Source organism: Dendrobium catenatum, unplaced genomic scaffold (genome assembly GCF_001605985.2).
Source record: "Dendrobium catenatum unplaced genomic scaffold, ASM160598v2 fragScaff_scaffold_963, whole genome shotgun sequence".
Classification (NCBI taxonomy): Eukaryota; Viridiplantae; Streptophyta; class Magnoliopsida; order Asparagales; family Orchidaceae; genus Dendrobium; species Dendrobium catenatum.
Window position 1 is genome coordinate 61,200 of NW_021319425.1, and position 22,023 is coordinate 83,222.

At 37.3% G+C, this 22,023-nt stretch overlaps 2 protein-coding genes and 1 non-coding gene across 3 annotated transcripts; 1 reads left to right on the top strand and 2 right to left on the bottom strand.

The window, feature by feature from the left end:
- Positions 1-423: 423 nt before the first annotated feature.
- Positions 424-3,259, bottom strand: LOC110114442. The gene has a single exon (XM_020847325.2). It carries the CDS (start codon positions 2,792-2,794, stop codon positions 647-649), a length of 2,148 nt encoding a protein of 715 aa, XP_020702984.1. The 5' UTR covers positions 2,795-3,259; the 3' UTR covers positions 424-646.
- A 2,081-nt stretch (positions 3,260-5,340) lies between these two features.
- On the bottom strand, positions 5,341-21,738 carry LOC110114480. Its single transcript, XM_020847390.2, has 6 exons — positions 21,521-21,738; positions 20,985-21,092; positions 19,743-19,862; positions 19,167-19,245; positions 10,182-10,268; positions 5,341-8,630 (listed from the first exon to the last, which is right to left on the bottom strand). Exons 2-6 carry the CDS (start codon positions 21,038-21,040, stop codon positions 8,556-8,558), a joined length of 417 nt encoding a protein of 138 aa, XP_020703049.1. The 5' UTR covers positions 21,041-21,092; positions 21,521-21,738; the 3' UTR covers positions 5,341-8,555.
- On the top strand, positions 7,291-7,393 carry LOC114580337. Its single transcript, XR_003701708.1, has one exon. It is a non-coding gene; the product is annotated as a U6 spliceosomal RNA (small nuclear RNA).
- Positions 21,739-22,023: the final 285 nt, after the last annotated feature.

Genomic DNA, 22,023 nt, shown 5'->3' on the forward strand with positions numbered 1-22,023 from the left:
TTTGTGTACTGGGTGATGTGATGCATTCTGTTGGTCTCCGGACCGTCTGACATCTCCACAAAATAATTTCTCTAATTTTACACGGTTATAAGACATCTATCATGCAGCTCATCTTGATCTGTTGGTTGTGAGCTTTTACTAAAAATCAAGAGATTTTAGATTCGAAGATCGCGTAAGTGATGTGTGATAGTTTAGTTTAATTGGCTAAGCCCAAAAAAAAAAGCTATTTGAAGTTTGAAAAAGGATTTATTTAAAAAAAAAAACTATTTCTAATAATAAAGGAGGAATTTTTATATCATATGCAAGGATAAATTAAAAACATGAGGTCAAAACCAACTCTTCCAACACAGATTAATAATTTCGTCTTTTTAAACCCAAAAATTTACATCAAATTTTCATACTACTATTTTTTAATTTTTACCATTACCAACACAAAAGCCAGAAACTCCATTAAAGCAAATTAGAGAAACCTATTCTCCATCCATGCCCTTACCCCCCACATGAAGCTAATTAGGGCACAGAGATGAACTTGCAGAAACAACTATGGCAAATTCATTTCTACAAAAAAAATGGATGGAAGCAATAAACAATGCAAACCAAAAGGCAAAAAAGAAACAAATCAAATCAAACCAAACCAAACGAAAATTTACAACGAAGAGGCATCAAAGAAAGTCTCATTAAGCGGATCATCTTCTCCTTTACCAAAGAGCTCGGCATCCTTCTCCTCCTCATTCGAGTAATCTCTCCTCTCCAATTTTGATTGCGCTGAGACAAAAACCACCTTTAGTGCTCTTTCCATGCCTGGCTTCGACCAGCCTTGCTTGGACACCCAACGCAACAGCGAGAGATTGCATCGGAAGCCAAACGCCGTGGCGTGCAAGAAGATGAGTCTCACGGCAACCTTCGCAAGTGATCCAAATCCCTCGCTCAGGCAAGTCTCCCATACAAGCCGGCTGCTTTGTGGGTTAGCAATTCTCATCTTCCCTGTCGCCGGATCGATCTGCTTCACCTGCACAGCTTGGGCGTAGAGAGGATCCATTCCCTCTGATCTCCATTTCATTAGCTCGTTGAGCACAATGTGAGCTTCTTCTCGAGAGGCCAGCCTTGTTATTATTTTGTCGACGTCTTTCTCTTGCTCAGGTGTCAAGTATTCGTATGGTGGAAGATATTTGCCGCTTGAATCCTTTGATAAATATACAGGGTCGAGTATAAAGGCGGCAGCCCACGCTGGGTGATAGTTCTTCCTGAACCTTTTGTCGAACACCTTGCAGGCGGCTGTTTCTTCGATGCTGTATTTGGCGCACCATTTTTTTAGTTTGAGCCTTAGATCATCCCAGAGCGGCAGGCATTGCCCGATGAGCGGTCGGGTTGATTCTATGTCACGCATCATGTTGCGGATGAGCTTGACCAGTGAATGTGCGGCTTGTAAATCTTTCCAAAACCCGTTGTTTGAGATCGTCTCCGCTAATTCCCTGGCGTCGGGGTCCTCGAGGAAGAGAATTTTGTAAGATTCGTCGCGGACGGCCAATTGTAGCGGGCGAGCGGAGGAAATTATGTCATCGAGCATGGCGAAGATTGGTGAAAAGTTTCCGTGCATGGAAGAGGACGGGCAATGGAGAAGGCGGGTTCTGTCGAGCTCCTGTAATTGATATTTGTGGAGTATGGTTCTTGCAGGCGAAATGTCGTTGAAGAAAGAAGCGATTTTTGACGTTCTTGTGGTGACATTGTGGAAGAGTGGAAGGTCGCGGGCAAAGTCATTGAGCAGGCTGCGGAAAGCTTCGAGTTGGCAGGAAAGATTTATCATCCATGGATTCCGGCTCTCCAGATTGCGAAGAGCCTTAGAATGGAATCGGTTGGAGACTATCCCGGCACAGCGGTTTACGCCGCCAACGCCACCGGAGACGTCGACGACAGTATCCCTAAGCACCTCCTCTGCGTAGCTAAAGTGCCCGCGGCCATGGGTGAGGATTGCGCGGCGGAAGACGGTCGTGCCATTGGGGAGATTAACGGTTAGGGAGACGAAGCAGTCGTCGTCAGGCGAAGAGCAGGACTTCCATCCGTCTGCCGCAAGCTGGAAAATTTTCGCTTCCCGGATGCGAGCGTCGGCGTCGGATCGCGCCTCCTCGTACCTAGCGTCCAGGCGGGCGCCGGCGAGCATCTGGCGAGGGATTGCTGGCATGCCGACCTGGCTTAAAAAAGCCTGGAACTTTGGATGTTCAATGGATGAAAACGAAACCGCGCCGGCGCATTCGTAGACCCAATCGGTGAGAAGCGAAACGGCGGAGTCTACTTGGGCTTTAGAAAGAGCAAGGCCAGGTGAAGTTTTAGGGCTCTTGAGCTTCTTGACGCTGTCCTCGAGCAAGGCAAGCGGGCCGAGATCGTCCTTCCCACCGGAGAGCAACAAATGTGGCTGCTGTGGAGGGGTTGAGGAGGAGGAATATACGACGTCGACGGCGTAGGATCGCTTGCGGTTGTTGACTTGGTGAGGGATGGAGGTGATGGGTTTGGGTTGAGAGGTGAAATTGGGGCAAGTGCCGCGCTTGAGATGCTCTGTGGCCGTGCGGGAAGGGTTGGAAGCGGAGAAGAAGGAGTCGCAGAGGGAACAGCGGAGCTTGACGGCGTTAGGGATGCCGGTGTCGGAGGTTTGGATGAGGATGGGTTCCAGGTGAGCCCAATACCACGCGCCCTTTCCCCTGAGCGCCTTCGAGCGCACCATTAATAACCCTTCGTACCTCTTATGCGCCACTTTCGCCGCTAACTCGTCGGGCGACGGCGAGGCGCTCACCGTCGCCATGGAAATTTGCTGACCGGTGCCCAAGATGATTGTTTTGGTTCCTTCTTCACGCTTTAATTGCTTTCTATTAAAATTCTGGTATTATTTTCTTCCTGTTTATATATCTATCTCGGAAATTGGAATCTTCCACTATAGCTATGCTATAAATTGGAATGCTCTGCTACTCTTGCTTGTTCTAGAGAAATCAGCAGACGGCCGGCCGGGCCTGCGGCCATCGCCTTCGTCTTCGAGGACGACCTCGGCGATGCAGGAAGTAGGGATCGCCTGACATTTAGTAAGACGAATCCGGTGGAGGTGTCCGGATTTCCAGACCGTCCATGCCGAGTTCTGGCAATCCTGATGGAATTCCGGAAGATCGTTCCTGGGTTTTGGGTTTTGTTTGGGTTGGAGAGAGAGCGTGAGAGAGAGAGAGAGAGGCGGACTACAGGAGAAAGGCTGGACTCAATATACTGGCCTTTGGATAGGAAGAGCTTCGTGTATTAATATATGAATATTGGAAAGCGTTCGTATATATATATATATATTGGCACCTTGTGTTTGAACACATGTAATAGCTCCTGCATACATATCTTTAATGATTTGAATATAAGCATTATTGACTCCTTTCTTTTCAAGAACTCTCCATAGCACTTCTCTTGGAACTTTATCATATGCTTTTTCTAAATCAATAAATATCATATGTAGATCCTCCTTATTTTCTCTATATTTCTCCATCAAACCTCTTAATAAATGTATGGCTTCCATAGTCGACCTACCCGGCATGAATCCAAATTGATTTTGAGAAACATTAGTATCACGCCGCAACCTATGCTCCATAACTCGCTCCCATAGTTTTAAAGTATGACACATTAACTTAATACCTCTATAATTCGCACAATCTTGTGCATCACCTTTATTCTTAAAAATAGGAATTAACACACTCATTCTCCACTCATCTGGCATCTTTTTAGTCTTCAAAATAGTATTAAAAAGTTTAGTAAGCCATGAAATTCCTTCATCTCCTAAGCATTTCCACACCTCTATTGGAATATCATCAGGTCCAACAGCTTTTCCACCCTTCATTTTCTTTAAAGCCTCTGTAACTTCAGTTTTACTAATACGCCGATAAAAACATAAATCTTTATTTTCATTTAGGGTGCTAAGGTCACTATAGTCAATCTTATTTTCACAATCTTCATTAAAAAGTTTAGCAAAATATCTCATCCATCTTTGTTGAATATCATCTTCTAAGAAAAGTATTTTTTGATCTTCATCTTTAATACACTTCACTTGAACTAAATCCTTACTACTCCTATCTCTTTGTTTGGCTAACTTATACATATATCTTTCTCCCTCTTTAGTATCTAATCTATTATATAAATCACTAAAAGCTAATGTCTTTGCATCGCATATTGCTTTCTTAGCATCCTTACGAGCCACTTTATATATTTCCCAATTATCAGAATTTTTAAAATTAAACCAGTTTTTATAACAAAGCTTCTTATTTTTAATTTTTTCTTGCACATTAGGATTCCACCACCAACTATTTTTACTATTAGGAGCTTTTCCCTTTGATACTCCAAGGACATCTTTTGCAATATTCTTAATATCACTAGCCACTTTTTCCCACATAATATTAGCATCCTCATGCACAGACAAAATCTTAAGATCTAAAATCTTATTTCCAAAAATATTTTTGTTAATATTCTTTAAATGCCCCCATTTAATCCTAGAAAATTGTTTTACTTTATTTTTTATTTTATGCCCCTTTATCTTAAAGTCCAAAACTAATAATCGATGTTGGGTACATAAATTTTCACTCGGAATAACTTTACAATCTTTGCAATCTAAACGATTTAATTTTCTAATAAGAAAATAGTCAATCTGGGTTGTATTATATCCATTTTTATAAGTGATGAGATGCTCATTTCTTTTCTTAAATAAGGTATTAGCAATTAAAAAATTATAAGCTAAACAAAAATCCAATATGGTCTTGCCACCTTCATTCGTCGCTCCAAATCCATGGCCACCATGATTGCTTTTAAAATCATCTACCTCTCTACCAACATGTCCATTTAAAAACTCTTTCTTCAAGAGGTATCTTTTTGTATTAATTCTTCTAAGTCATTCCAAAAATTTAATTTAGAACTCATATCCAAACCTACTTGAGGAGCATAAGCACTTATAATATTAACAATCTTATCATCAACAACAATCTTTAAAGCTATAATTCTATCTCCAATCATATTAATTTTTATAATATTATCCTTTAAACTCTTATCTATAATAACACATACACCATTTCTAGTACGACTCCTACCCGAATACCAAATTTTAAATCATAAACTATCAATTTCCTTAACCTTCTCTCCAACCCATTTAGTTTCATGAATGCACAAAATATTTAACTTCCTATGAATCATAATATCTATTAATTCCATTAATTTTCCTGTAAGGGAACCTAAATTCCAAGTTCCTATCCTAATTTTAGTTTCATAGACTAGCTTCTTTGCCCACATCCGTCCTTGATGTGGGAACCCTTACCTATTTAACACTGTAAACGGGCGCCGGTGCAGCGGCCCTTGCACACTTGTCACTGTATTCAGGCCATACAGCACGTCGCTTCCAGGGGACACCCTAGCATTAACACAATTTCTTAAAGGATTCATATCATTAATGTTCTACAAATTTTACGCTGGCTGTAGACTACCTAACGTAACCCTCCACTTTTCTCATCCAGGACTTTGGACCTGGCAACGGCAATGTTAAACATCCAGGACTTGGTACTGATGATCTTCCAAGATCATCAGTACCTAAGAAAAAAATATAAGTAGCCAATTAAATCGAAATTAGATATATTTGATCCTATATGATTGTGGAAATGCTTCAAATATTAGATTCATGGAATCTAGGGGAGACTTAGATAACAACATATAAATATAAATATTGATTATAAGTTAGCAATTTTTCTCGCAATGTTTGAATAAATTTGAATAAGTATAATTTTCTTTCAATTAGATTCAACCTTTGAGTAGCTAAGAAACAACACATTATATTCGAAGAATTATCAATAGAAAATGTCTAAAGAATTACTAATTTCTTCATCAAACTCATGAAAATCATTGAAATTTTTAAAATTTGCTTAAATTTTAATTCAAGTTAAAAGGAATGCTTGAGCGATGGAACGTTGTGAGGTGTCATGACTCTCTTGATGTTGAATCTCAAATTGGACCTAAACTTAAAGAGTGGTTTTAGGATCTTCAATGACTTTATAATGCAACAACAATTCTTTAAATTTATTCGTGCATTCAATAGCAATTTTGCCACTTTAATCATAAATTCATCAAGTGGCCTCAATATAACATAAGCAAATATTTATCTTTTAAATTTTCTTTCAAATTCAACTCATTTGAATTTGAGCTTGACTCTTAACCAATTAATTTCATTTCGCAAATCACACTAATCATTCATTCATCAGATAGAGTCTATCATTCAAATGAATTGAATTATATCTAGAAAACAATAATTAAAAGCTTTATGATCAATTCCTCTATCATAGATAAACAATTCCACTACAACTAGTTATGCCATCAACTCAATACAAAAACCTATGAATTTCATAAGTATCATTGTTAAAGAGCACAAACTGCCTATATTGAATATTTCCTCTTCTCCTACCAATATTAATAGTTAAATGAATTGATTTTCATCGTGAGTAAATCCACTTTAAATTTATGTACATTAAATTGATTGACTTTCAAATTCTAATTTATAAGCTTAAGTAAATTAATATCATCACATCTTTGATTTTTTTTTTCCAATAATTAAGTAAATTAATTTTTCAAAGTTGATAAAATGTGATCACTTTCACTATCTATTAAGTTAAATTGATAAATAGCCCTGCTTCTGAATAACATCTTACATTACATAAAACTCTAATACTAATTTGATAAAAGGCAATTCATAATTAGATTATGTAATGCAACTAAGATGATGCACAGTATGCTTTCATGCATAAAAAAGTAGAGGATTTGTTAATCACAAGTTAATAATTATACCAACCATTTTCTTTACATGAAAACAATTAATTGTAGTGTTAAAGCTCAATTGACAACGAAATAATCTTAAATATTTGATGCATGGTATGCATAAGATCTAGTAATCACAAGTTAATAACTATACCAATAGTTTTACATTGGAAAACAATTACCGACCACATGTAGTAGGATAAAGGTTTGATGTTGTTATTGTTGTTGTTGGAAAAGAATTAATAGTAGGATTCAAGCTCAATTGACAATGAAATAATCATAAATATCTAAAAATTTCAACCAATAATTTGAAAACAAATAAAATCAGCACGTAAACAGATAATTTCCGCAAAATTAGATTTCTTGCTATTATTTTTTACCAAATTCGAAAGCATGAAAGTAGCCAATAATAAATTATTTAAGAAAATAAACAATATACAAAATAATCCAAGAAAAATCAAGCCTCACACTGATATAAGTAGGTGACTTGTCTCTTCGGAGACATCCAATAAAATTGGAACAATACAGAAAAGATTAGCATGACCCTTGCGCAAGGATGACATGCATAAATTGAGAAATGGTCCAAATTTTATTTTTTTTCTTTTTTAAAAAAAGGAGGCGACTTCCCCAGAAATTAGGTATTCTCACTTATACGGCACTTTTGAAGGAATCGTGTATCCAACTTCAATTTACAAGAATTAAACTAGAAATTAAATTATATTCAAGCCCCAAAAGCTCTCAATTGCAAGCCTCATGTCGCTGTTTATAGATTCATAATATAGGTTAGGATAGAATTAACCTTGATTTAGAGTTATATTAATCCCAAATTAATTTTAAAATTTTAAATCAACCAATTAATAATCAATTTAATTTGACTTTCTGTCAACCTGCTCTAACTTTCAAATCCAACGCAGATACGTGCAGCCGCTAAAACACTCGGCTGCAAAAATTCCTTTACAATAACCAAAATCCTGCTACAGTTACTAGCTCCCGTGACCGCACAGCAACAGCAAATATGACAACTGACAGCACAAACTTTTAAGGAATATTTCCAAAACCACCAAAGGTTACCAAACCCAAACCAAGCTATCTACTCACCGAACGCCAACAATCCGACAAATATGGTCAAAAAAGTATGAATGACTCATCAAGCGAGCAGACCAATGGAATTTTCAAAATGTAATTAAAATCAATAATGACAACTAATGATGCGGCGTTACTATTGATTGCTTTACAAATAAAACAATATTTGCATTTTTAAATGTTATAATAGTTATCCTATATAGCACTTATATGACGTTACCTGAACCTTTTTTTTTTTTTGGGACATTTAGGCCATTTAGACTCGAACCTAAGACCTCTTAGTTGGAAGCCTAAGCTCTCAACCAATAGACCAAGGTGAGTTGCGTCGTTACTTGAACCATAAAACAAGACTATAATTTTATAAATGCAGAGTGTCCCATTGGCAATAATAGAAAAAATTATTCTGTGCGGACGCCAAACGCAGCTCTACATCCGGAGACCAACCAGAATGAGCCATGTCAGCAATACCGAGCGATACCGAGCCGCGGTACTGAGCAATACCGAACCGTGGTATTGACGTGACTCATTCTGTTTGAACTCTGGATGGCGTTTGGCGACTGTACATAATAATTTCTCCAATAATAGATGGTAGTTTAACCAACAAAATTTTTACTGGGAAAAAAAAAACCAGTTTTCTCTCGACATGAGCATAAATTTGGGAAAAAGAAACTTTATAGCCTTACAGGAAGAACCTTGACCGAATACTTTGTTATGTTGGCATCTGCAACTTTTGCTTGATTAGCTGCCTGATAAGAACAACTGAAAATTAGAATAACAAATACGTAAACCAAGCACACAAAATAATTTCGGGTTAACATAAACCACCTGTTAAAAGAATTTCAAGGAACCCAGATAAAATCAATGTAGAAGCTTTTCCAAATAGCTTATTGAAATAGAGCACGGCGTGTGTGCATGCATGAGAGAGAGAGAGAGAGAGAGAGGTGACTGGAAGAACTCAGAGCTCAACACCCAATCAAGTGACTGCCATTATTACGAAATTTTGCAGCAATAGCAAATTAACTAAATTCTACTGATAGACGATTATTTATTGCAAAGAAGCTAGCTGCAACAAAGGTAGTACTCCAAAATTTTTCTAGGAACTACTAGGCCATGTTGTTAATTACGACACTTATAAAACTAATATGTAAATACGAAATAATTTAAGAAAGTTCAGTGATTTAAATCAGGTGCAATAGAACTGGATTTCTACATGTAATAATGGGTGTGTAAACATATAATCCTAAATATTCCTTGGATTTTTCACTACAACAAAGGTACTCACGAGCTATTCTTCTCACTCTAAATAATATAAATTTAAGATTCATTCCCTTAAAAAAAGTTTTCCCAGCGATTAGAGACACATTGGGCTCGACATTTACAACTTTCTAAGTGTCACAAAAAGATAAGCTAAAAATTGCATAAGCAAAATATTTCTATGATAAAAAAGGAATGGAAGAAACATGAATAGTGGGGTATAAAATGAATAAAAGAAATAAACTGTGGTTGAAGATAAGAGAAGAAGTCAAGCAGAATGAGAGAGGAGAACACAAATGGAAAACCGAAAAGAGGAGGGCATCATTATTTTCTATTTCTTAACTGACGAGTAAGGGCAATTCTTAAATTAATGAAAGCAGGTCAAGAAATAGGTTCCCGCCTGAAGTTGAAGGTGGTACTTTTGATTCAAGTTCTTAATAAATCAATGGGTGGGCCAAGCCTACCTAGACAAACTCTCAAAACTCTTAATAAGTAGCATTGGAGTTCGTAGCTCTTAATTTTTATTCAAGTTCGAAGCTTTTAAATAAGTTGTAATGGAGTTGGCAAGCTATAGTCAGGTATATTTGGCTTGTAATAAAGCATACAAGAAGAAAACCAATGATCTCTTCTTTAGTTCCAGTATGTCATTTCCAGTTGCGTTTCAATCAAACTTGACTCAACTATATGGGACTATATCAAGTTGAGCCAAAGATTAGTAAACTAAACCAATGGGTGGACCAAGCCTACCTAGACAAATGTTTCTTTAGAATGACTGGCAAGGCGACCTTTTCTGAGCAACGAGCAGGCTAAGAGAGACCAACTTTTTCTAAAAGCATGGTTTACAAAAAGGTTATCTTATTTTTATTATTTGTTTAGTTGATGAAGAGGTTTTGTGGGGGAGAGTTTTCAGTGAGGTTGACATAGTACATTCCAGAGATAAGATTCTAATTAACGATAGTTTGTACTAAAAGATGAGGCAAATACCTTGACTGCAGGATCTTAAGATGAAACCGGATTTTTTGTGGAAGAATAAACAAACCTACCTCTTCTGGACTGTGAAAAATTTCAATGAACGGATAATCTTTTCTCTGCCTTGCAATGCAAAATCCTGGATATTTTGGGCATTCAACCTGGCTGCACAATAGAGGGTAGTCAATAAGAAATTAATCATTGTTATTTGCTTAAACTTCATACATGAGGTCCTTTATTGAATTATGAACTTTTAACTTTGAAAATAGTAATTCATCAGGAATCTTGAGAAACTAAAATAAATGAATTGCAAAAAACAGGGGTATAAATAAAAATAACTCTTTTAAATTGCAAACAAGTTTGACATAATTATGTGTAATACTGTTTGATAAATGTTCATAAAGAATGATTTTCCTGACATATCTCTGATACGCCCTAGGGTTTCACCAATTCGATTTTGCCCTAATTTCTCTCAAATGAGCATGAGAGGAACAAAACAAGATCAAAAGCAAAAATTTTCCACGGTAAAATCCCTAGAGTTGTGCACTTTGATGATTTTCGGATTAGGGCACAAACCCTCCAAAACTTTGAAGGAAAACTCTCAAAATTAGAGCACAATCATAAAAAAGAGAAGGGAATCCATTTAATATTGAAAGGGAAGCAAGTTCAACACAAAAGAAAGATACAATTTGTCCACTTCGAGAAGGACAAGGTCTCCCACTACAAACCCTAGAAGAACAAGAGAAAGAAACTATGGAGGCTAAGAGAAAACTCAAATCTTGCATAACCCTAGAAATCTCCCTCTATTCCTTACTTAAAGCAAGCCAAAAGACCAACAAAACCCACTAGTGGGCTGCCCAAAATGAACCACCCAGCACAGGTTTGACCCGAGCCAAACCGGTCCAGGATTGGACCGGTTCAGCCCAAGGCCGAACCCCCCCCCAGCCGCTCCGCCTCGCCTCCCGCTTCCGCGCGGCAAGTCGACCCGCGCGATGCTCTCACTCGCGGTCTCCGCTCGCCTGCTGGTCGCGGATCTCCCCTCGGCTGCTTGGAGGCGGGACGCATCAATCTCATCCCTATAAAGATGAACCTGAGAAACTACTCTAAAACTGACGATTCAGGAATAAATAGTGCCAATCAATCAAGGTTTGATTAGGGTGTCATTATCTGCAATCTTTCCTGCCCTTCCTGCGCAAGATTTAGCAAAGTTGCTCTTAAAATTAACTTGATACCAAGTGAAATGTTTATGTAAGATGCTATCTATCATATAAAAGAACAGGTGTCCAAAATAAAAAATGTTAGAATGGGGGCATCCCATAGTAAAACTACTAACTCACCTATGTGTGGTTAAAACTCTAAGAACTCACAAAAGTGGATGTGACCACTCAGTCTTCACACTCAACTAGGGACCATCTAATAGTTTACTGCAAGCTGGATATTGTCATACCTGATCATAGCTGGTCAAAAGGAGATCTGACCGAGGTCATCCCTCAATATGTGGCACATTGCAAGCCTCAAATTGATTCCCAATTGTTAATTGCCAGTCTTGTAGAATTCGAACATCCATTATTTTAGTTCTGTGTGACTTACAAAGTGGTCTACTGGACTTAGAAAGATACTGACTATGTTCCCCAATTGACCACCAAGCCTAAACTCATGGGGTACAATGTCATGGAGTCAATTCTTGGAGAGGAAGATCGCCAAGATTGTGTAAAGGTGATAAAGAGCTTAGGTACTCTTTATTGATGGAGCCTTAGGAGAGAACAAAATGTACTCGGGATAGCACTCATTAGCCCGCAAGGTGTAACCATTATATGCTCATCTGGCTTGGTTTGGAGAGGAAAAACAACCAAGCGGACTGTGAAATTTTGTTTGACAGATTTATGCTATCTACAGTAATGTAAGTAAATAAGTTGGTATTGCATGCCTGCTCATAGTTGTAGTTAATCAAATCACTAGGACTTAACTATAAAGAAACAAAAACTAGCCAAGTACATATAGAAATTCCTAACGAAAGATCCCCAATCCAATTTTAATTGAAGACCGTGGTGTATGAGAAAACTTGATTGCCAACCTACAGGCCGTCTAGAAACCGACATGCAACAAAGAAGGGGCTAACCATCCTATCCATATAAGAGCCGAAAGTCATGAAATTGGACAAAACTTAGCTCTTGTTGGATGAGATCAAGAAGTATGCAGTGAACAGAGAGCTACCAAGCACTTGCGACCATGCTTGGTTATACAAATACTAGGCAGCCAAGTACTTTATGTCAAAGAGGGTGCTTTTCAAAAATGGTTTTTAGTGATCGCTTTGTACTACCTAACACCTACTGAAGCCCCAAGAAGTGTTAAGTTTATTCTAGAATAGGTGGATGCCATTGAACTAGTAAGGATTTAGCAAGGAAGGTGGTGCATTGAGGATTCTTTTTATCAACCATAAAGAAGGATGTGTGAACTTAAATAGAAAGTGTCAAACTGATGAGGACATCGACAGACGCTACCGACATGTTTATCGCCGGCGAAACCGCAGATCGACGGCCACGATTCAACGCCTCTACTTGTAATTCAGATGTCATGATGTATTTTTTATTTTATTTTATTTGCAGTCTTTCCATTTTACCCCTGTGGGGTGTTACTTTGTTATTGTAGCCCAGAGGTCAATTTCGTACTTTCTCTTTTTATGAGTTGAGACCTATATATAGTGGTCTCATGTGTTGTATTGAGGTTAATGAATATTTGGAATGAAAATTTGTTTTGTCATCTTTTTCTTCTTCTTGTGGTGCACTAGAGAGGAGAACGAGAGCCCAAGGTGAGGGCGAAAAGCAATACCCACCAGTCATTGGAAGAGTCCGTGACTCGTGGTCTATCCCCATCATCCCAATCCCCTTCATCTCCCCAACCCGCCGGCCCTAGTCCCCTCTTGGCCGCTGGCCACCCCACCACCACCACCCGTCAGGAAGTCTCCCAACCGTCGGCCACCTCCCCCATTCCCCACGTGTTCCAATTTTGAAAATTCAATTTTTGAATTTCAAAAACTTTCCAATTTTGGAAATTCCAAATTAGGAAAGTTTTTAAATCCGTTTTATGATGAAATTCAAACGGATTTTATTCTAATCCTTCCTAAACCTCATGAGCCGATTTGGAAACTATTTACTTGCTCCCACACCAAATCCCTCCCTCTAGAAGCTGCCGGCCACCATGGATGGATCCTCATTCATGTCACCATTTAATGCATTGATGACCCATGAATTTGAAATTAATTTCAAATGAATTTTCCCCCCTATTTCTCCCAAAACCTGAAATTAATTTCAGGTTTTAACATAACTTCCTCCCCTCTCTCTCTCATACCGCCGGCCCCCCTTAATGGGCTCCCATTATTTGCCATTAACTCCCCTTAACTCCTTTCAAATTTGAATTAATTTCAATTTGAATTTTCCCTCTAGTTTTGGGATTAAACCTATTGCCATTGGATCCCTCTTGGAAACCGCCGGCTCCCCTCTTCCTCCTGCTCCCGCCGCCCCCCATCTTGCTTCTCTGAGAATTGAGAAGCCAAGGAAAGAAGAAGACGACGCCTCCCCTCTCCACTTCAATGTCGAATGGCGGATCCCGAATTTGAGTGGGGACTCGTGTTCGACGCCAACGGAAATCTCGACATCCTACGATCTCCGTACTTCGACGTATGATTTGAAGACGACGCCAGTCACGCCACCATTGGAGACTATTTGGATCGAGTTGTCCCTAATATCACGCACATCCTCACCCGTCAACGTCCCGACTACAATTGGAGCATCGTCGGCCATCCACCACCTCCATCTCCACCGGTTACCTCTCCACCAACGAAGTTCTTCGACGCCGTTTCTCTAGTGGTAATATCTTTCATCGTATGGATCTTCTTTCTCCGCTAAAAGCCTACTAATAATTGAGTGAGATGGCCCTTGAGGTGAACCTCTCATTGTTAATCGTGGGATTTTGTTAATTGTACTTTGCATTTAAATCACCTTGGACATTGAAAGAATTATTTTGGTTAATCTCTATTGCATATCTCTGGGCCTAAGCAAGTTAAAATTTTCAATTTTTTAACTCACTTTCATGTGATAGCTTTAAATTTAAGTGAGCAACGCTTTAATCTTTTTCTCTCTAATTTCTAAAAGTAACTCCTAGTGGTTTCACATCACAAACGTATCAAACCCACTCCAGAATCCTCCACAGGCTAGTTCAAAAGATATGATCAATAATTGATCCTTAGTTATTCACCAAGAATGGAATGGATTTTGTTGGTCCTCTCCTTGTCAGGAGTGATCTAAAGAGATTCATATGAGTATTCAAAAGAGATATGCCCATAAGTGTAAATATCACATCAAGAGGTTTGAGGTAAAGACACTGGTTATAGAAACCAGAGAGGCAGTAATCAAATTCATATGGTTATGAGTGCTGACAAGATTTGGGTTTCCCACAGCAATTATTACTAATAATAGATAGCATTTCAACAACAAGGTGTTTTTTTTTTTCGAGGATTATGGAGCCAATTTCAAGAATAGAGTTGTTGTTTGTTTCGACCAAATAGTTTCCAACCGAAAAAGGACTTACAACATCACCCCGCTTCTTGATTTCAACCATCATGCAATAATCAGTGTATATTCATTAAGCACACACATGAAAAAGCATTTAGAAAAAAAGTCCAATATTTTCGTTCTTTTATAAAATATTATAAGTGTTACATCACTAATTACATTAAAAAAGCTAAATACAAATGAATTTAAAACCTGGGAAATTCTTGGGATTGCCCTTCTTGTCTGTGAATTCGGTTGAGTGCAAACCTTACCTTTGTGGATCAAGTCAAGTAGAGCTGTCGAAAGCATCATCTTGGAAACCATGCTCCACCCCAGGAAGGCATACAATCTCACAATATGCATTAGACATGACAAAAGACGCTATAAGTTCAAATCAAATGTCTTGGAAATGCATGAATAACATAGCCACCATCATTTTGTCAGATAGCAATAAAGTTCGAGGATGGCCTTTGCTTGTTGCTCCCATAAGTCTAAGCTCCACACCCGTATTGACCACATGGGAGAGCACCCTAGGTCGGTCGGCCATAGAATGGACTTTAGGTTAGCCTTCAGTAGAACTCCATCGTAGGATACATGATGTTATCCTTAATCTCAACCCCGATCTATCATGTCCTTTGACAATTGTAATCAATTGATCAACTCCATAATGTTAGATCAAATGGTTGTCTTCGTGAGGGTCCTAGGGTGGCTACGAATACTGGCTCACACCTCCCCTCTGAGGTTATCCACCCTAGCTTAACTTAATTTAGATGAATAATAGCCTATCAAGGCACCTAGGGATCACTTTATGATTGTTGAGGTATTGAGCATTATCCCTTGTAGGGTCTCCATCAAGCACATCATTGCTTGGCTCAAACCCAAGATGTCCTTTAAAGCCTAATTGTCATTCAATGGGTCTTACAACAAGTCATGAAACTCCTCGATGGCATTGACGCATCCACCCGGCCTAGAAGATCAGCTTGAAGCCTTTCCTCAATGAGTGGCTAATGTGATATGAGGCATCTTTAAAACCACTACTCGGACTCCTCCCACTCTCAAAGTGGTTCAATGGGAGCGACTCGCACCTAAAGGGTTCGAGGGATCTACCCTCTTGTCGATATTATCTAAGAACCTCTCCTCTTCAAGAATTTCCACTAGGTTAGGTTGATTTATTGCACCTCAAGAGGGCTCCATTGGAACTAAGCATTGTTGAACACTTACATCTTTGCCCTCAATATCATGGCAAGGGACTCCTTGAAAACCTCCATGTGCTCAGAAGGGGAGGCACTTTAGCAACTTACATCTTCCTCTCCCATCATTGCAATGGACACCGTTGTAGGAGTTTCAACCAACATTGTGACCTTATCCACCTTCTCGGATTCCATCCTCTTCAAGGTATGGGAAATGTCATAATCTATAGTTGCTTTCTTGGTGACACAATCCTCTGTCACCTTTGTCCGAGCCTTCTCTTCTAGTCTAGTAGTCTTTGCCTCGGATTGCACTATGATGTGATGATGTCCAATGCTACATACTCTTCTCATCGAGAAGCTTGCGACATTGCCCCTTCTCATCGAACCTCTTCCACAACCACCTCTTGTCAAGTGACCACTTTCTATGCGCGTTTTAGATATCTCAGATTTGTTGTTCAAAGTGATGGTGAAATATGAGGATATTATTAGTAGAATTACAGTTGAATGGTTGAAGTGGAAAAATGCATCGAGTTTGTCGTGTGATAGAAAGTACCCCTCAAACTTAAGAAAAAAATTTATAAGATGGCGGTGAGACCTGCAATGCTTTAAGGAGCATAATGTTGGCCATTAAAAGAGAAGCATAAAATTAAATGGTGCAAGGATGAGGATGCTCAGGTAGACTAGTGGCTTTAAACTTAGAGACAAAATACAAAACGAGTATATACGTGAAAAGGTTGGAGTAGCTCCAGTAGCAAATAAGATTACAAAGTCGCCTGAGATGGTTTAGTCATATAAAACGTCAGTCTTCCAGTGACTTTATTAAGAGAGTAAATAAATTAAATCTAATATATGTTAAGAAAGATAGAAGTAGGCCTAAAAAGACTTGGTTAGAAAGTATAAAAATGACATTTTGTTATATTTAAATGAAAATTTAACACTTAATAGGATACAATGGTAAAAAAAAAGATTTATGTAACTGATGACAAATGCTTGTTTTTTATATTATTGTTGTAAATAAGTATATAATAAGGATAATCAAACATGTGTTAAATTGGTAGCTTATTTCCCTATATGAAGCCTTATAAATAGAGTTCTCATAGTGTAAGGGAGAAGGGTAGCATCTCATTTTTCTCACTTAATCATAATTGTCAACATGGTAACTATGGTCGAATATTGTTAGCCTAGATCACGACCAATTTGAAGTTCTGACAGGTTTCATACCACCAAATACGATAAGCCTAAAATTGATTCCCAATATATGCTATCTTCTATAGCAAGCTTGTCCAACATCAGCGATCATCATATAAGATCATTCAAATATCACATTTTGAATAGCTTGGGGCAATCTCCTACTTCCTCAACAATGGTGTCAACATGCCACAATCCCCACCATAGGAGCCCAGTCTCAACAAAATGCCTCAACACATCAACCGCGTTGCATATCTTCACCAAATAAAATGCCTATAAATATCATTATTTTTTCTGTAAAGGGCACTTCGGCCATTGTATTCTATGGGAGATTTGTAAAAAAGAGGAGATTGCGTGACTGTACTTATGATATATTGCACCTGAGTGGATGCCCCTCATTTGATCTTTTTACTTTGTCTTATCGATGAGTCTTAATCATCGATAAGGAAACCTTGAAGAAGCATAACGTCTATAAGCCAAGTAAAAAAATTGAAGGCAATTGCTTTCTTCTGTGAATCCCAAAGAGATTTGTAAAACCATCCTAGTCATTCCAACCTCTGTCCCAACTCATTCCATTCATAGGGATTAGATGCTATAGCAAGATATCAATACACTTAAAGGGAAAAAAGTTATAAAAATGCGACAAGTTTAGATGTTATATTTGTTTGAGGACTAGAAAAAAAAAGTGAGAGATAAGACCGTTGGGCTCTTGAGCAACAATAAACATAGAATATGGACTACTAGCTCTATATATCTCTTGAGAATAAATGTCCGTGTGCGTGCTTGTTTAAGAGAAAGGAAGAGTAGGGGAGGGAAAACATTCAAATCAGCTTAAATCATATTCCAATGGAAACATAAAGAAATTACCTATTTCCTTATATTTTTTATTATGTTGATCTTAATTGATAGCCGAACATAATCACAGATGCAAGTAGATGAGTGTATTTTCATTGTCATATTCCATGACGCATATGTTTTGTTTGGTTATGCTTTCCTCTTAAATTTTCCAAAAAAAAAAAAAGATTTATTTATACAAAAAATATGCTTGGTAAATCACCATCTTGCACATGTACAAAAAACATGCTCGTATAGAAAGTAGCTCATATTTCTATTTGTGAGTATGACGATTTTATTTCATAAAACACAACAATAATACTTCATCATAGCTGCACCCAATAAAATTTTGACAAGCAAAAGAAATTAAAGAGTTAAAACATCTATTTAATCCCAAAAGGAGCAGCAAAAAATGGAAATTATAAGAATACAAAAAAATGGTTGAGAAAAGTCCACACCAATTTTTACATTGATATATGAGCAAATAATACAAGAAATGACGGCTAGCAACAATCGACTAGGGACTCTTAACATGCATTACATGTGACGAGACTAATTAATAATTATAATAATACTGCTAACCTCAACCCAATTAAATTACACTTACCTATCCCCTTCCACTCACCCTCCCCTCCCAATCTAATTCCACACACAAGGAGAATTATGCTCACTTGCACCTTCCTAATTGAAAGATGCTTTTCAAGAAACTACTTTATCTGCATCAACAAAGTCATGAAAATGAAAAAAAAAAACAGCTAAAACCAAACTATTTTAATAAAAAAAACTCTCCACAATTGAGTTGAGACATGGAAATTGACAGTCTCTACCAGTTTCAAAAAACCATGGAAAAGACAAATATTTTCCTAAGTTTGGCATGTCAAATATACAATACTAATTTTCTATGCATTCCAATTTAAAGCATTCAAAGGAACTTTGATATGAAAAATTAAAAAATGAAATGGAACACCACAAGATGTCCCAATAGCTATCTATAGTTGTTGAAAAGCGAAGAAGAGCGTAAGCCTTATGGCTTAAAAAAAGCCCTAACCTTCATTATCCAGATCTCCAAAGTAGTTTCAAGGTACCTCTTAAGGACCCAAACCAATAACTAAGGAAAAAACTGGTTTTATTTTGTGCAATCTTTAAGAAAAATTAAAGCAACAGATAAAATGCAGTTCAAAAGCAGGAGTTACGGATTCCATATTTTTTTTTCCTTGAACCTAAAAGAGGTATAATACAGTTCTTTAAAAAGCAAAGGGCAATTATAAACCAAAAGTAAATTTATAAGTAGTCATACTCGCACAAATCTTATATTTGGATAAAACTCTGCGGCTGCTTCCTCCAATACGCTATCAAAATGCTTTGTGTATGGACACCTGCAGTGAATAGTAGAATATGAAAAAATAAAATAAATAATATGCTTGAAGCTTCCTAGTCCTATGATATATGTGAACTCCCAAAGGACAGTGAAACTCCTTACAAGAATAAAAACCAATTTTTAAAATAACCATACGGCATTTATCAAACATCATTTATGCATTCAGACAAATAATATTCAGTCCATAGTAAATCCAAAAACTTTCATCTTCTCGTCGTATTGTGACTAAGGCTTCGTTTGGGAAGGCTTTCTTTCTGCTTCTTAAAGCAGCTTTCTAGTATAAAATTTTTTAATTTTGTACTAAAAAACTGTTTTAAGAAGCAAAAAAAAACCGTCCCAAACAAAGCCTAAGTTTTTTACTGATAACTGCGGAATGATAACTACAATTTAGAATGCTTGCATGCTCATATTAAGCTAGATATTTACACTATGACGGCTGTTGCTTTAAAACGGTAGGATTACAGATACTTGAGACATCAGAAGGGCCCAACTCACTTAATAGTAAACGCAACAACAACAGGTTGGCCTTCATGCAGGAGCTGAACAAATTGACGCTCAGATGTAAACTGAATGATCCTTGATGGACCAAATTCTTTTGGATGCCCAGTATAGTACCTGGCATTCATGAAGAAAAAGGGATATAGTACAAGGTTTAGCTTAAAGGACCAAACTTATTATCAGACTCCAAAACATGTTTTAAGAAAATTGATAGAGCAAGCAGCAAAAAAGAATGCCAAATATGTCTATAAATTCATCAAGAGAACGCAATTTCTTTTGAAGCAAAAGAATAATTTACTTTCCTAAAATAAGGCTTTTTACAGTAGAGCCCATGATGTTCATGAAACAGAGCAAGACGATTCTAAATTAAAAATCTGCAAGGTTGCAAACCACAACAACAATTGAAGACAAAACGTTAGTCGACAAGCTACAAAGAGTAAACTCTCCTTGAAATCAACACAGATTCATTATACAAAAACTTCTAGAACATTCCATTTCCATGACCAGTAGGTGTTAGACAAAGACCACTTCAGACACATGCGGCTAAAATATATCTAAAATAGGAAGTAATAATCATCCAAAGTTTTATTTTCAATTTTTACCATTATCCTGTATTGTTCAAATACGAAGCCATAAAATAATTTGGATTGGTGAATGGAATTACAAATTCTTTAATTTCTTGTATGCCAAATATCAGTAGCAAATAATATAATGTACATGTCTAATGTCATACTTTACATGCTTTTACAAATCAAACAACGACTTCACTTTTAAATACATGAAAAAAAATGCTTTTAATTAGTCAAAATACAGCAATATTGAAAAAAAATATGGCTACTTTTTATTTTGTGTATAGTTCTATAAAAGGAACAAAAGAAATAATAATTAAACTCTCTAAAATCTTTCAAAGATCAAAGTCCTTGATTAGCCACAGCCATAGAAAAAACTAGACTGAAAGTTACAATCTAACTTGTATAGAAAGAAAGAATATATTCAAACAATTATTGAAGAAACACAAGTAAATAAAATGCTTACAATACTAATAATAAAATTGGTGTATAGGCATGCCTAAAATTATGCCAGGAGCGTGGACTGTTCAAAGGACATACAAACATCAAAGGAGCAGAGAGTATAAATGATGGAAAAATAATTCCTATGTAATCCAATCAGGTTACACAAGACTATGTAAGAGCAACTCCCCAAACCCTAAATTAACAGAGAAATATACAGTGTTGCAACCTGCTAGTTTCTCGAAGATGGGATAGCATCCTGTCAAAAAATGAAGACGTCCCCATTTCTAAGAACTCCAGAACCCGGATAGGGAAAAAGGTTGATGCCGAGACAGACCTGCATGAAATTCAGTTTGCATTAACCAAAGAAAGATAATAAGCAAGAGGTTCCTAATCAATGCAGCTAAATATTATAGCAAATAACAAATAGGTCATTTTAAAAGTCTTCCAACAGGTTGGACTTGGTGCAAACATATGGTTAGGAGCTTCTATCTCATAGAAAGAAAGCAGCAAAAAGATGAGTTTTTTCTTCGATATGATGCAAGGAAACACAATTTTAGATTGGGGGCTGTTTGGCAACAGGATTAACGCAGGATTTAGCGTAAATCCAGCCAAACAGGATTTCGACTCGGCTTAAATTTCACGGCGGAATAAATCCGCCGTTACCACCTTTTTTGCGGTAAATCCCGGTTTAACTAAATACGGGAGTTGGACAGATTTACGGGATTTGGCCGAAGAAGCGCGCGAAAGGGAGATAATGGTTACCTTCGAAACGGCGAGCTCCCTCCGTCGTCGTCGTTACTTCCGATCCAACAGAAGAACAGCGATCTGTTGTGAGTTCCTATCGGACAGGAAGATACGTCGTCGAAGGAGGCAAAGAAGTTTTTTGCGGCTCGTTCAAAACTCTTACCTCACACGCGAGTCGGAGGCGAAGTCGATCTACTGAAGAAGAGGCCTAGAAATCCTTGAAATCGGCAGGAGTGAGCTTCAGGAATAAATTAACACCCAAAACTTTAATTAATATATAATTAGCTTAATTAATATAATTTGAAATAGATAATTAATAATTAATTATATAATTAATAGTGTACATAATAATTAAATAATTAACGAGTTATAAAATACTTAAGTAATTAATAAGATACTTAGTAGTGTAATTAATAATTAAATCTAATTAAATAGCACTTAAATAACTAATTAAATTATTAGTAGGAGTATTTAAGTCATTTGATAATTAGTACTATAATTAGTAATTAAATTATTTGATA